General features: G+C 44.3%; 1 protein-coding gene across 1 annotated transcript; it reads right to left on the bottom strand.

Moving 5' to 3' along the window:
• Window positions 1–387: 387 nt before the first annotated feature.
• ALDOB (aldolase, fructose-bisphosphate B) lies at window positions 388–14733 on the bottom strand. Its single transcript, XM_059142732.1, has 9 exons — window positions 14577–14733; window positions 9386–9507; window positions 8353–8564; window positions 7283–7337; window positions 6278–6438; window positions 5285–5368; window positions 4253–4427; window positions 3635–3834; window positions 388–917 (listed from the first exon to the last, which is right to left on the bottom strand). Exons 2-9 carry the CDS (start codon window positions 9495–9497, stop codon window positions 822–824), a joined length of 1095 nt encoding a protein of 364 aa, XP_058998715.1. The 5' UTR covers window positions 9498–9507; window positions 14577–14733; the 3' UTR covers window positions 388–821.
• Between the last annotated feature and the right edge of the window lie 1449 nt (window positions 14734–16182).

Below are 16182 nucleotides of genomic sequence, written 5' to 3'. Positions count from 1 at the left end.
TCTCTCTCTGCCTGCCTCTCTGCCTACTTGTGATCTCTGCCTGTCAAATAAATAAATAAAATCTTTAATAAAATAAAATAAAATATCCTCAGAATTGAAACTTAGTGTGGTAGTTCTCAAATGTGGTTATACTTTGGAATCATCAAAGAAGCTGTTAAGAAACCCTGACATTTAGAGGATCCCACATCCAGCGTTTCTGATTTAACTGGGCTTAAGCATGGCCTGAACATCTGGATTTTTACATTTTGGGCAGATGATTTCAGTGAGTAGCCCAAGTTGAGGACCCTGACCATTAATGTCAGTCAAGTCAAGTCTTGTGGAGGCAAAGGTCAGGAACTATACTGAGCCCTTTGGAAGCAGGAGCAGAAAGTAAAACCCGATACCAGCTGGAGGCTTCTAGAACATTTTATTTCCTTGTCGGTTGCAGTTGCCTCCTTCATAACCTACCACTGCTATGACTGTTAAATAAGACACACTTCTCCACACTCAGCTTCTCGGGTGTTGTATCTGGTGGTCATTATTCAAATGGAGAGCTGTTTTCAAGTCTGTTCTTTTCTTAGGTGGATACCCTGGGGCCTGGGGAGCTGGAGCTGTTGCAAGGAAATTGCATGAAATTTCATCAGATCCTTGATATTCACACCTACGTTTCAGGAACTGATTTTTTTTTCCCCATTGTGTCTAAGAATTTAGCATGCGTGGTGTTTCCAGTAGTTCCGATCTGATTTTGTCTAATTTCCAGGGACAGTAGAAAAGTTGTTCTCTTTCAGATCTCCCACCAAGGCACCTAGAAGAGCTGGAGGCAGGCTGGTGGGCATGGGGGTCTAGTAGGTGTAACTGGCTGTGAAGAGGGACTGAGTAGAAGCAGTGCCAGAAGAGCCTGTGTGAACATACTGTCCTTGGGCTGCCTGGCAGTTAGCCTAAAAAACAAGCGTGAGAGAGGACATGGGGTTAGAGCAAAAGCAACCCTGTACTTGACCCTCCGGCTCTCATTTGAAACCAGCTCCACCTGCGTCTGGATTTCTCTCTCCTTATAGTGGTTTTGCTAAATATTGGTGCTGATAGCCTCCCTTGCCTTCTCTAATACATCATCTCCTTTCCTATCCCAGTTTTCTGAGGATCTCTCCAAGCTAAAGTCTGCGTCTGTTACTGAGAAAGTTTCTTTTTAGTACCAACAATATTGCAACAACAGTATTAGAGACTGAAATTGAGAAACTTCTCATTGATACAGTGATAAGGGAATGGATGTTTCAAGTGGAGAAGCTTGCAGTTTGTTAGGAAATGGACCAGACGTCATGCCGAAGGATCGGGCAAGGTGCAGCCAGAGGTACAACACAGCAAATTTTAAAAATTCTTTTCTAAAAAATTTCCATTTTCCACCTATACTTGCCCACAGGATTATATCATTTTTTTGTTGTTGTAATCATACTATCTTGGATTCCTTGTATAAATTCCAATTAAAGGGGAGTTCAGAATTATAAAGCCCACCGTAATAATAGCTGAGTGCCAGTCAATGGTACCATGTCTTCAAGTCCCTGTTACTCTTGTCTTGCTCTCTCTGGGATTTATTTTTATATCTACAGTGATTTTCAAAGCATGTTGCATGGACCTCAGCACTTCTTAGAAATGGAAATTCTCTGGTTTGACCCCAAACCGTCTCAATTAGAAACTCAGCATCTGGGACCCAGAATCTGTTTTCACATGCCATCCAGGTGATTCAGACACATACTCAAGCTTGAGAACCACCATCCTAAATGACCTCAGCTTCCCTTCTTTTGTGTGGATGACTCTTCCAACCTTACTTTCACAATCCCTCCCATCATATTAGCCACATCTAGCCACCCCTCATCAGCTACATCCACACCCAGCGCAGCCACACTCAGCTTTCCATTCCAACAAAGTTAAGACACTACCTCTAATATCTTACACCTCTCTTATCCCCCTGAGATGGCTTCTAAGCTTCTCTGGGGTCTGCCTTCCCTTTAGTGCCTCATTGCCAAACTTCTGGCTACACTTGACTCCTTGCCCAGCCTCCTCTGTCATCAGCAAGCCGAATATGGAGATAGCTCAAATTCAAATTCAAATTCTTCTGTCTCCTTCTTGAACTTTTACACTTCTATTCTATTTCCCTTTCAGATTGCTGTAGATCTTCCTGCATGATTAAGAAAGCTATTAGGAAAATTCAGGATCTAAGTTAATGCATCTCAAACTCACTCTCATTTCAGCTGCCCCTTTCCTGATACTTGGCCATTCTGTCTAGTGAGTCTCCTAGTGGACCAATGCAATAGCTATCCCGGGCTTCCCTGCTGTAAAGATGAAAATCTCCACTCCCTTATCCCCCTCAACAGATGCCCTTGACTGTAATCAATTGCCAAATCCCTTCACCTCTTCAGACCTGAGTCCAAACCCAACTTTTTTTTCTTCTTTGCTCTTCCCTCCTTTCCGAGATCAGCTGCCACCTGCAGTTAATAGTCTCACACAATCCTTCTTCTAACTCCTTGTCCTCTCAATTATCCCTACTATCCTCATCTTTAATCTCTCCTCTGGCTCCTTTTGCTTTACGTTTAATTTCTTTATTTTTTTGTTATGTTCAATTAGCCAACATATATTACATCATTGGTTTTTGATGTAGTGCTCAACGACTCGTTAGCTGCGTATAACACCCAGTGCTCTTCACCACACGTGCCCTCCTCAATACCCATCACCCATTTGCTTTACATTTGAACATGCCTGGCTATCTCCTGTTTGGCTAAACTCTAAGCTTCCTGAAGGCAGCATCTGTGTCTCTTTGTTCACCCCAGTCCTTGAGGTGATATTCAAAAAGGAATGGTTACTGACTAAATAAAATCCTGTTCTGTCCTCATTTCTCCTGGTTCTCTTTCTGGGCCTTTTCCTGACAGCCTTCTTGAATGGGCATCTTTCCTCTTCTCTCTCTGTGGAAACTGTTGTGTTGAGGGTCATCAGTAGGTTCCCACATGCCCATCTCATCTTTTTTCTCAGCCTTTGTTCTGAATCTCTCTACAATGTGTTATGACTGGCCCCCTTGAAACTTGTTTCTATTTGTTCCCTGGATCCTTGGCACATCCTGTCTTATTACTGCTGCTTGTTCTAGTCGCTTTCTTCTACTTCTTCCTAAAATGAAAGGTGCTTCTCTTCCCTCTCAAGTGTCTCTGTGGAGATTGTCTACTGCCTACTGTCATCAACCATTCTTCCAGTGTAGATCATTTACAACTCTCCCCAGCCTCTACCTTTCTACTGAGTTCTCATGACAGCTTTTCAAATTATCTAGTAGACACTATCTTGAGATACCATCATGGCCTGAAGAAAACAATGCTTCTCCAGGTAAGAAAGCCAGGCTCCTACTATCCCCTTGATCAAGTAGGTAAGAAGTAGTAGCATCTTAGAGCTCCCGGATGGCTCAGTCAGTTAAGTGTCTGACTCCTGATTTTGGCTCAGATCATGATTTCATGTCATGGGATCCAGCCTAGCACTCAATTCTGTGCTCGCCAGGGAGTCTGCTGGATATCCTCTCTCTCCCTCTCCCACTGCCCCTCTCCATACCTGCTCTTGTGCTCTCTCTCTTTCTCTCGCAAATAAATAAATAAAATCTTAAAAAGGGGGGGGGGTAGTATCTTACCACGGCCCGCTTCATGAAAGCCTCCTGGGTTGCCTTCTTGTTAGCAGCCTTGCCACCCCAGGCAGCCAGTGCACTGGCCTGCAGGGCCCGTCCATAGGAGAAACTCAGTTTCCAAGGCTTTGGTAGAGGGCAAAGGTTGATAGCGTTGAGGTTGAGTGTAGCATCCTCTTCACTCATGCCACCAGACAAGAAACAGATGCCTAGAAGAAGAGAAGCCATTGCACTCTACTAGTCCCAGCTTCACTACCCAGCTTGAGAAAGCAAGCCAGAGCCTAAAAGAAATGGAATGCCGCCATTCTTTCTCTACTCAATTTGCATGGAACTGGGTTAGAAAAACTAGTTTGCTTTTGCCAAGGTTAGCTGGGCTAAGGAGCTAAGGAGAGAAGGGCTTTAATAAATAAGTAGTGTGGTGAACTATTGAGAAAATCAATGGATTGTGTGCATTTGGACAGACTCAGGCAATGTGGTGTCATGGAGTGTGAGGGAAGCGCTGGCCACCTGTGAGATACAGAGGTCTGTTTCCTGGATACAAGACTCCCAGGCCAACACCAATGCTGGTGGAACTCCTTCACGGGATAAGGGCTAAGACCTCAAGTCAGAGAAGAAAGAAAGCCTTACCGGGAACAGCTGCAGGAACGGTCCGGTGGAGAGCTGTGACCGTGGCCATAGCCACTTGTTCCGGAGTATACTTTTTGGTGCAGGCGTGTCCAGCAGTCACCATGTTGGGCTTCAGCAAAGTGCCCTCCAGGTAAACGTGATGGTCATTCAGGGCCTTGTAGACAGCAGCCAGGACCTGAGGGACAAGACAACCAAAAGGTGAAACCCAGAGCCAGTCTGACAGTCACCTGACCTTAGCACTTCTAGGTTGCAGGGATGAGAGACAAAGGAATCCTCCTATGGGCTTGGCCAAAGTTTCCTAACCAGCCCCCAGTCCTCATCAGGACAACACACAGGCACCTGCAAGCCACAGCCATTGAGCACAGCCACACTGGCCTAGCCCCACCTCCCCTACTCTAAGTGCTCACTGCAGGGACAGATGGCATGGGTCTGCTTCCAGGAGCCCCTTCACTCCTCCCTTCCCATCACTCCCTTTGGGCAATTGAGCCTGCCTTGATTTAGCTAGCCGGGGACATCTCAGTTGGCCTCTACTCTCCATCCCCATAGAAACTTGAGTAGTCATAAAACTTGAGTAGTCATAAAAACAGACATTTTAGAGACGGAAGCACTTTCAGACCTCATCTCAGTCCACCTACTTGTGCAAGTGGAGAACATGAAATCAGGTTGCATTGCAAATATGAACAAAGTACCTTCTAATGACATTTTGTCATGTGAGTCTCATCTTACTTTTAAATTTCTTTGTTTACATATAATGTAAGTGATCCCAAAAGATAACCACAACCCCACAGCTGGGAATAAGGATTATCAAATCCAAGTCTCGGTACTGCAAATCCTGTGCTTTTTCCATAGGAAAATCCCATCATGCTGAAAGAGTAGAAGGTTTGATAAGTATCCCCTTACCTTCTCATTGCTACATAATGATTCCAACTGAAGAATATTTCAATATAACAGCTGATACATGTTAAGTAACAGCTCTTACCTAAAAATAAGATATTTCAACTGGAATCGGGACCTTTTTATTCAAGACTTTACCTTCTCAGTAACATACTGGCAGTGTTCCAAGTCATGGTCTCCATCAGGAATGACCTCTGGTTCAACAATGGGTACCAGCCCATTCTAAAAAGGAAAAAAGAGGAGATAAAATGTGGCTCTGCTCACTGTGATCCTTTCCTTAAGAAGATACTTGACAGTTGCAATTGGGATAAAATGAAACCCTTATAGAGGAATGCCATTCACTAACTTAAAGGCAGTGCAAAGAAATTTAATGGCATCTCTACTGAGCATTTTGTAGCTTAGCCAAAAAAGAGCTGTGAGGTTTAAAAATAAGAAGAAAAAGTTCTCCTGGGAGTACGTAAAATAACGAAATCCTTAATTTCTATAGAAACACATTCTTTTAGAGACTATTCTAGCTACCTTAGAACCCAACTGTCATCCTTTTGGGGCAGTTAAACTTAAATCACTAAGAAGGATACCCCTTGTGTGGGTTAATTAAGGAATTAAGCACTGTGTACAGTTCTAATTGGGACTCTCCAGGTGCCTACATCTCAGGTAACCTCAACATAGTACCCACACAAGCAAATCAGACTTAACTGGGATCCCAGAGACACTGTGTTGGAAATTAGTGTCAGGTCACCATCCTCCAAGATATTCTTTGGGTTGGGGCTAAATCAGAGCTATCACTCTCAAGCTAGGGATCTAAAAGTATGGTGTTTTAGATGTGATAGAGCATAGGTAAGCAATCACCTGGCCATATGGGGCTGGATCACTCTTAAGACCCAGCTGGTAGAACTTTGACAGAGGGCAGCCATTGATGGCATTGGCCTTATGGGCTCGTAGCTGACGTGTGGGACCAAATCTTTCCCTACCACACTTGGCTATAGCAAAAGTGGTAGAAAATGGCAGCAGGATATATTGGTGAGATAAGGCTCATGTACTTATAGTAACATTGGAAAGACAGGTATAGTAAAATTGGAAAGAAGAAAGTTCTTTCTGACTGCTTTTCAGCACAAGGAGAAGGCAGAGCACCTGCTGACAGATGCTGGCATAGCGGGCCAGGGCGTTGGCATTTTCCTGGATGGCAAGGCTGGATGGACACTGGTTGTCAATCCTCAGCACAGCACGCCATTTCCCAAAGTCAGCACCGTCTCTCTTGTACTGAGCACAGCGCTGAGAGAGGCCATCAAGTCCTGCAAGTCAGAAAAGAGTGATAGGGCCACTGTTAAAGTGAAGTTCTTCCTTGCCTTACTTTTCAGTTAGCAGAGCTTAAGTATTGAAAATATCCGGGTAAGTAAACATTAATCCCAACACGAAGCCCAAACTGGGGCTTTGCACTTAAGGAGAAGAACAGAGGGAATTAATATTTGTTTAACATTTGCTATGTTCCAGGCATAATTCTAGGCATTTTGCATACCTTATCTCATTTAATTATCATAATGATTCTAATAGTTGATGTTACACTTGTTCTACAGATGTGAAAACAGGGGCTCCAAGGCGTTACATGACTTTACCATGTTTGTATGGCTAAGAAGTGACAGAGCTGGAATTCAAACTCTGCTTGACTAATCTAATGCTGTGGTTCACACTTGTCTACTTGGGCAGTGAAGGACCTTGCAAAATTGTCTAATTAGTAAATGACAGAACCAGAAGTCAAACTCTGGTGAGTCCAATCCCAAAGCTTGGGACCTTTCCTCTTTTCTGCTGCTGGATTTTTCTCTAAAAATTATACTCTCGGGTACAGAATATCTTCTCTGTGCAAAGCACTGTGATAAGCATGTTATATACACTGTCTAATCCCCATGACTACTCTGCAAAGTAGATATTGTCATCCTATTCTGACTCAGAACATGTACATAACATGACTAGACTAAGGTCACACAGCTACTGAATAAAGAAGTGAGGGTTGAAAAGGAGATGTATGTGGCTCTAAAACCAGGCTGAGATTCATGCTTTGTTTTCCCTTGCTCACTTCTTTGTTTGCCTGCATTTCTAGCATTTCTTACCATGATTCATATCAGCAGGTGATAGCCTTACCTTGAATGGTGGTTTCTTTGTTGGTTCCTGCAAGGGGAGCAGCTCCCTGGTCTAACTGTGAAAATAAATAATTAACAAGTAATTAGCAGGTGTCAGGGGGCCCAGGAAAACAAAAGCAGAGCCCCTGGTATTAATAGTTCTCATCTTTCACAAGCTAAGGAGTTGCATTAGGAAGGTGTATGAGTCACGGGGGTGGGGGCGGGGGGACACAATTAAATCCACAGCAGAAGGCAAGGACCTAGAAGGAACAATGCAAGAGTGTCAACACTAGGAAGATGGAAAGGATGGAAAGCACAGGCCTGGAGCTTGGGGAGTAAGTAATCGGACAGTACCTGGAATGCAGAGGGGCCATAAAAGAGCAGCTTCTCTTAGCTTATTTGTTCAAAAGACATTTAGGGAGCACTGACACATACTGAGCAAAACATTATTCCAGGAAATCAAAAGAGTAAAGATGCTACCTCAACTCCCAGCATAGCAGAGGCTGAGGTCATGAGTCCAAGAGGTAGACAAGCTGACTCTGGCTTTGCCTTGTTGTGGGCAAACGCCTTGTAAGTCTGTTTTATTGCCTCATCTCTTAAACAAGGATAAGAACTGAATCGACCACCAGAGGTTACAAGGAAGATTAAATGAGCGCTTGGAGTTGTAAGCACTCAACAGATACTAGTTTTCACTCCTGAGAAGTTCATGTAGTTTCGGAAGACTGAGTTACACCTGAAAATAGTTTAGTCACACTAATGATTGTGAACTAAATAATAATTATGCGACGGAACTGTTTTGAAAACTCCTTTCGTCCTTGTAGGAGCCTTATGAGGTAGGCACTACAATTCCCCTTTTAGAAGTGAGAAAATTGAGACACCAGGAGATTGAATACCTTGTAGAAAACTTGGTTGAAAGAAGAAAGCACTAGCAGAAAAATCTAGAAAAGGATCTGGCTCTCAGGGGGAGGCTGATGAAGGAAAAGAGAGTGAATGGCAACTAGACAATGAGAGTGTTCATAGCCTCTGCCCAGCGACTGGGCTGGGAGTTTGCCTGGGAGGAGGCAGAAGGGAGATGGGAATGGAAGTGTTCACCTTGATTCCCACCACGATCCCCTTTTCCTTGAGGATGTTTCTGAACAGCTTTCCCTGGCTGTCCTTCTGGTAGAGGGTCTCATGGAACAGGATCACACCCCCGATGCTCTGGTTGATGGAGGTATCCACAGTGAAAAGGATTTCTCGGAACTGTCGGCGATTCTCCTCTGTGTTCTCCACCTTGATCCTCTGCAGGCGGTTTCCCATGGTGCCTAAGGTGGGCGGGCCAAAGTCAGCTTGAGGAGCCAGCCAGGGCTCTGTGGCCAGCCTCCTCCCCTTTAGGGACCCTCAGCAGGATGGTTGGCAAGACTTTCTTTTTTATCTAGATCTTTAAGACTCCTGTCTCCTTTTTCCATTCCAGGGGAAAGACCTTGGCTGCTGCCAGGATGCTGGCTAGGAAGCGTATAGACTGGATGTGTCAAGGTCAGGGTGAAGACTACCATTGGGTCCAAGTGTATATGTCAGGCCCTCAGGCCTCTCCAGCCACCACCACCCTGACCCAGGTCCAGCCATCAATCTGACTAGATGTACGTACAACAGAAGGAGGGATAAGGTGGGCTCTTGACTTCCCTGGCTTCTACCATTTTATGGTGGGCCAGACAGGCCTGCCACAACTCTCCCTTGTGCCATCCTGGGCTTCTTTCGGCCACGAGCCCTTCCCTATCCTAGATATGGGCATTTCCCTGCCCTCCCTGCCCTTCGCTAGCTAACCTTACACTGACTTCTCATTAGCAGCAGAGGTCTGTGTATCTGATCTCAATCTGGTTTCTGAGTTCTTGGTTTTTCTACAGTCTAGATTCAAATGATCCCTGGCGAGGGGCCTTGAAATGGAGGCCTTGAGCCTTTTCCCTTGGTTTTCAGAAATCTGCCTACCAGAACTACAGGACTCAAAATGTCAATGCTTGCTGGGTCTTCTGCTCCCACTCCTGTGTACCTTTACTCCTCTGAGAGGAAAAAGAGTGCAATTGTTGCTTGCCTTGGCTAAGTTGTAGAAATAAGAATACGCTTGCTGTAGGACGAGACTTGCACTCACCTACAGACTCATCTGCAGCCAGGATCCCCTTCCCATGGGCAACAATGCGCTGTGCAATTTCGGAGAGCTCCTTCTTCTGTTCTGAGGTGAGGGCTGGAAATTGGTAGGCCATGGTGACTGGTCTGGAAAAGAATGCAGAAGTGTCCTGAACAGAACTGCAGGCAGCTCAGACAGGTTCATGACCGAGGCAGAGAAGGGGTACAAACAAACCCTCTCTAGGCTCCTTTGACACTTCTGGCCCACTTCCATAACTGGATGAACAACTGAGTTCTGGGCTCATCCCCCTGTTAGCTTAAGTGGTTGCAATTAGCCATAGTGGATGAAGGTGGGCTGTCAGATTTCCTGGTCATCCTAAAGAGAATGTCTTCCAGGAGACCTTTGGGTTCACTGAACCAGAGACTGGGCCAGCTCATTCGTGACCCACTTGCACCTGATGAATGGATGGCACTGTGATACTTGACCATGTCTCTGTGGATTTCTGGTCCCTTTGTGTGCTCTGGGTGTCTTGAGGCCAGGACACTGAGACTTTTAGCCTCTAGGGTCATCTCCCATTTTGTTCTGTTAGCCTGTGTTATTCTCTGGGTAGCAAGCTTGAGAGGAGATGACCTTGCAGTTAACCTCTCTTAGCTTTGGGACATAGAGGGTATGGGGTATAAGGCTGGACTATGACTATGACACCATTTGGGTAGAGAGGGATTTTCCCTTAATGCCTCTGGCCTGGAGGCTCCCACAGACTCTAAGGTGCCAAAGTCATATGGTGATCCCTGCCCCAGGAATTCTTAGCTTCACTGCTCTAGCAAGGAAGGACTCTGGTTTGAAGACCCCCTATCCAAGCACCCACCTCAGTGGTGGTCCTCTGAAAGGGATCATTGTTCTCGTTGGGCTGCTACTTTGGGCCAATCTTTTTTTTTTTTTTAAAGATTTTATTTATTTATTTGACAGAGAGAAATCACAAGTAGTTGGAGAGGCAGGCAGAGAGAGAGAGAGGGAAGCAGGCTCCCTGCTGCGCAGAGAGCCCGATGCGGGACTCGATCCCAGGACCCTGAGATCATGACCTGAGCCGAAGGCAGCGGCTTAACCCACTGAGCCACCCAGGCGACCCTACTTTGGGCCAATCTTAAAAATGCAAAGTCATGGGGCACCTCGGTGGTTCAGTGGGTTAAAGCCTCTGCCTTTGACTCAGGTCATGATCTCAGGGTCCTGGGATTGAGCCCCACATGGGGCTCTCTGCTCAGCAGGGAGCCTGCTTCCCCATCTCTCTCTCTGCCTGCCTCTCTGCCTACTTGTGATCTCTGTTTGTCAAATAAATAAAATCTTTTTTTAAAAAAAGGCAAATGCACAGGGCTCTCATCTTGAATGTTAGAAAGAGTAATTTTGCATATGTTGGACTATGAAAGAAAAAAATGGTAGTAAAGACTATCTTGAGTGTTTTCCTATCCAGTCCTATGACCTACTCCTTTCCCTGGTCTCCCCCCCTTCATACACTCATCAGTAGGGTAGACATCCCATGTCTGCTTTCTACTTCCTGCAAGCCCAGGATACCTCAGTTCTCATTTGATCCACTCAGCAATGAGGTAACCAGGCCAACTAGTATCTCCATTAATTAATGAGCAAGCTGAGACTCAAAGAAGTTAACTGACTTGTCCAAAGTCTCAGCTATAGTGAGGCAGAGCTCCCCACCCAGTCCTGACCCTGATGGCAAATCAGTTTCTTCACATTTTCTGCATTGCTCCAAGGCAGGCTTGATATAAGAAGTGGATGGGGCTATGGAACTAATTCTTGAAAAAATATTGTTAGTATCACGGATGCCATTGTCACTTCAACAAGAGTCCTCATCTTAACCCAAAAGCCTGGAACTACAGTGCTGTCCCTGAGGACAGGACAGGCTAGTAGTGGCCAATGATCTCTAGAGAAGATATTCTTCCTAGGCCACTCCTGTCCCAGCCACATGAAGATCATGTTTCCCCTTGGTTACACATGAGTTCGCAATATCATAGTCTGGGATTACTTGCTGTAAATCTGGTCACTAGATCTTTATGTGGAAAAAAACAACCTGAAGTTGGTGACCTTCAGGCCAAAGTGCAAATTTTCTCTCTTAGTTTAGGTAATTGCACAAAAGAATTCACAAATACGAAATAAAGATGTTTCCTTAATGAAACAAAAGGAAAACATAGCCCAGTGATAGCAAATCCCCATTAATGCCAAGTACTCTGCTAATTGCTTTACAAGTACTATATAATTCAGTACTCATAAAAATAACCTCAAAAGGCAGCTGGGCTTCGCCCACCACTACCACAAAACAGATAAGGAAAAAACATGAGAGAGTTTAATTATTTTTCCAAGGACAATTAACTAATAAGGCATAGAGTTGGGATAAGGGGTAATACTCCCCCCCCCACTTCTGGGAAAGAGTGAGCCTGGTGAAAGGTATCCGTCTTTGGGTGACTCTTGATAACACCCCCAGAATACTTGTTGAGGATACCCCCAGAGTACCCAAAGTCCATGGGCTGTGGCTCATCGTCCATATACCATGGACCTCGTTAATTCATAAACATCTCACACATTCACACAGTTTTTAGCTACTAGATCAGACAGACCTGGGTTCAAGGATCAGCTCTGCTTCCTCCTCACTTAGACCATGGACAAGTCAGTTAACTTCTCAGAGTCTTAGTTTACTGTGGAATAAATGGCACTAATATCTGCTCTGGGTGTCTCATTGCCGAGTGGATCTACTGTGACCTGTGACCACCCTACCCATTGTAGTTGCTCAAAATATATTTGTTGAGTCAATTGCATGATAAATATGAAGATGTTTTATAATGCATTATGAAAAAGTTGGGTATTGAGGCGCCTGGGTGGCTCAGTCATTAAGCATCTGCCTTCAGCTCAGTTTATAATCCCAGGGTCCTGGGATCAAGCCCTGCATCAGGTTCCCTGCTCAGTGGGAAGTCTGCTTCTCCCTCTCCCACTCCCCCTGCTTGTGTTCCCTCTCTCTCTGTGTTTCTATCTCTGCCAAATAAATAAAATCTTAAAAGAAAGAAAAGAAAATGTTGGGTGTCATCATTTCTCTCTTTTTAAATTTATTAAAAAATAGTTACCTGAAATTCCATGTTTCTATTTACTACCAAGTTATTTTTTTCCATCGAGACAGTGCGCTGACTCGACCAGAAAAAAATACAGAGAAAGGTCAAATCGAACCAATCCTGTTTACGGGAAGTTAAACTTCTACAGAGGGATTAAAGGTCTATACCACATCAGCACAAATGTTGCCCCTCTGTTAATCATAAAACAGGGTCACAGACCAATGTTCATCCCCAGGAGACAGGAGGCCAGCTGGGAGTAGGTAACTGCAGAGAATGGTTTCATGCTCCTATAAGCCTCTGCTCACCGTGGTCTCAAGCCAATTTGATTTTAAAATGTGATGGGAAGTTGTTCACATCATATTACTTAATAAAAGGGGAAAAAGCAAATTTCAGAGAAGTATGTAATGCATAATATCATACTTTTTTAATTAAAAAAATGCTGTACCACATACTATTTGTGGATCTATACAAGCAGAGAATAACCACCCTGGGATTCCCTGTGGGGCTTGGGATGGGGTGGACCAACTCTCACGTTTTACTTTATAAATTTTTTGTAATGTTGATTTCTCAAATAGGCTTATATATGACATTATGTATTATACATTAACAGGTGATACATACACAAATCTTGGAAGAGGTTGTGAGTATGAAAATATGAGAATAGAAAGCAATCACGGAAAAAACAGCTGCAAAAGACCTCAGGGATATCTATAGCAACCCTGCCAACTTTGAAGATGGGGGAACTGAGGCTCAGAAAGACTATGTCTGGTGGCCCCTTCCAAATTGTGATGCTCTAGAATTATAAACCACATCCTACTGGCTTATGACTCAGAATCCTTTTTCCAATCCTTTTTAGCAAAATAGCACATGAAACCTACAGTACGGTTAATTCTGCCTTTCTTCAAGAGGTTCTGTGAAAGGAGAATGCCTTGTAAAATATGAGTATTTAACTCTTGAAGAAATATCAGAAAGTAGAGAGTCCATTCACTTCTCCAACAGGCAAGGTGGATGGGTTTTCAAGAGGACATGAGGGGCTTATGCGTTGAAAGCAATGATCTGCAGGTACTGTGAGCAAGGTTTCTATATACAGACGTCTGAGGATGCCCACAGCTTCATTACCCTCCTCAGTGTCACAGTGACAAATGCAAGGAGATGCCTTAGGACAGCCTGGTGCCTTTGAGCCCATGTGAGGTAGCACAGAAAAGAGAACTGAGTGGCTCCCTTTCTTTTAGGATTACAACAGCTATACTGCACTTAGCACCTGGCGCTCTAGCGCAGGCCTGGGTGGTGCCCAGAGGCACCTTCACGTAAGGTGGCCGGAGTTCAAGCCCCGACCAGGTCCAAACTGGCGAATGGAGCTGTAGGTAACTATTTAGAGAGAAGTTTATTCTAAAAGGCACAACATGTCTATCCGCACAACATGTCTATTTTTCAGAGAGTAGAGCAAATGTCCCAAAGGACATCAGCCTGCTTTTGACTCTAAAAAACTTAAGCTGTAGGATTTCCAAAGTAGGAAATGTTACAGGAACTGTTAAATGAGTGGAAGTTGTACGATTCATAATCCAATGACTGCGGGGCTCTGTGGCCTTTCAAGGCCCGTTCCGCACTTTCTCATCTGAGCAGTGGGATCAGGCAAGGGCAACACACACTAGGAGTCCATTTGTGTGACCAAAAAACTTAAGTGCCAACACTAGTGGGTGTAGGAAGAGAATAAAGAAAATGACATAGGACAACAGGTCTGTAAATAAATCATCAAAATAAGCAGTTGTTACGGGGAGAAAAGGAATGAGGGGGAATCTTGATAAGTGATTAGAACCTAACCAAGAAAGTGTGTTGAAGTCAGAGACAGAAGAGCCTTTATACGAGTAACACCGGCAACGGTCTCAAACACTCTGCCTCAGCTCAGAGGGTCAGCAAAGCTGTGGATGAGCATTTATTTACACTTAGGGAGTAAAACAACCATTTCAGCACACCAACACATCTTGGCCACCACCGAGTTTTTCCTGAAAATAAAAGCAAGCAGACTTTCTCTGCTACATGTGTAGGACCATCAGTGACCCTCACTCCCTAGTGCAGTCCAGGCAGACAAAGGAAGTTCTGTTACTTACAGTTTGGGAGAGGAGAGGCCTCTTAAGGAGCAGAAGCTGTGGACGAGGCAGCAGCTGCCAAATAGGACGAACCTTTGGGAACACGCAGTTTTTATAGACCTCCTATCAGAGTTTGTTTGTTGGTTTTGGATTGCCTTTTTTTTTTTCTTTTCTTTCTTTCTTCTTCTTCTTCTTCTTCTTTTTTTTTTTTTTTTAAACTTTCACCCTCCCCTTGCCACCTTGGCCTGATAGGGAGGTGTTTAACCAGTGCCTGATTGGCTCATAAACACCCAATCCCGATCACGCTCACACACTCACCGGACTCAGGGAATGTTAAAGCTATAGGGGAGACCCTGTAGTTCTTAATGCAGACAGTTTGTTTTTTCCAGGTGAGGAAACAGGCACAGAGGATTAGGGGATTCCCCTAAGTCACAGAGTTAGTAAATGACAGAGCTCTAGAGCCACCAACAGAACCTGGGAAGAATGTCACCTTAGCTCTAGCACTTAATAAATGACCTTGGCCAAGCTTTGCTTTCCTTTCCTTTCCCTTTTCTTTTCTTTCCCTTTCTTTCTTCCTTTCTTTCTTTCTTGCCTGCCTTCCTTCCTTCCTTCCTTCTTTTCTTTCTTCTTTGTCTTCTTTTTCTCCTTTCCTCCCTTCCAACTTCTCTGGGCCGTAAATATCCTCCTCTATAAAGTGGGATCTCAACTTCACAAGAGCATTGAATGAGGCTATAGAGTGCCTGTACGCAATAGGCATGAGCTCCTTCCTTGTCCTCCAAAATCAAGCTGGGCCCCCTGACGTTTTTAATACCAGAACACACTATAACTACCCCATTCTCATTCTTTCTTACCCCTTACGCATTTGTCTTTAACGTTTGTAAAAAACTAGAATACAACCCAAAGTGATTGGTGTAAGCCACCACCAGCTTCCCTCGTTATGGCACTGTCTGCGTAAGGGTTCATTTACAGAGATTTTTTTTTTTTTTCCTGAGTACTAAACTACTATCTAATTCAAGAGAAAGCAAATAAAATTGTCTTCCTGAGGCAAATAAAAGTTCTGGGGAAATCTAAAAATAATGAATGACCATGATGACAGGAAAGCATGGAAGTCTCAGGACTAGATTCCTTCGAAATAACTCATAAAATGGAAGGGGGAGAAAAATCCTAAAAACCAAAGTGCTCAATGGTATAGGGTGTGGCGCTCTAGTAAGTGAACTGTCAATGGAATGAAGGAAAATGAAGCTGAGAATTAGGTTGTCTTCATAGAGTTTAGGCTCAGACAGCTTCTAAAAGTGGGGGAGCATTAGACATTGAACATGAGACTTAAAGGCAATTGAAATGTTTGAAACACAAAACTGAGGTTCATTTGGTTGGGAAGTTTTGGCCAAGGCCTGTCCTAAGGAGAGCAAAAGGCCAGGCCAAGTAAAGGTCATCAGCATTCTTGACTCCACGTGCCCCCTGAAGGCACACTTTCTGGTTTCCCAATCTCCACCTGATGCTCATGCAAGCCCCTGCTGCCTGATTCATCAGACCAAGATGACTTGATCTGGGGATATGTGAGTTTCATCAGATCTGATTTTTGCCAAAGGAGAATGGAGGATGAAAGTGGGGGATAGCGAAGACAGAA

This window comes from Mustela lutreola, chromosome 12 (genome assembly GCF_030435805.1).
Source record: "Mustela lutreola isolate mMusLut2 chromosome 12, mMusLut2.pri, whole genome shotgun sequence".
In the NCBI taxonomy this organism is placed as follows: Eukaryota; Metazoa; Chordata; class Mammalia; order Carnivora; family Mustelidae; genus Mustela; species Mustela lutreola.
Note: the sequence above shows the minus strand (reverse complement) of the source record. Positions and strands in the feature narration are given on the sequence as shown.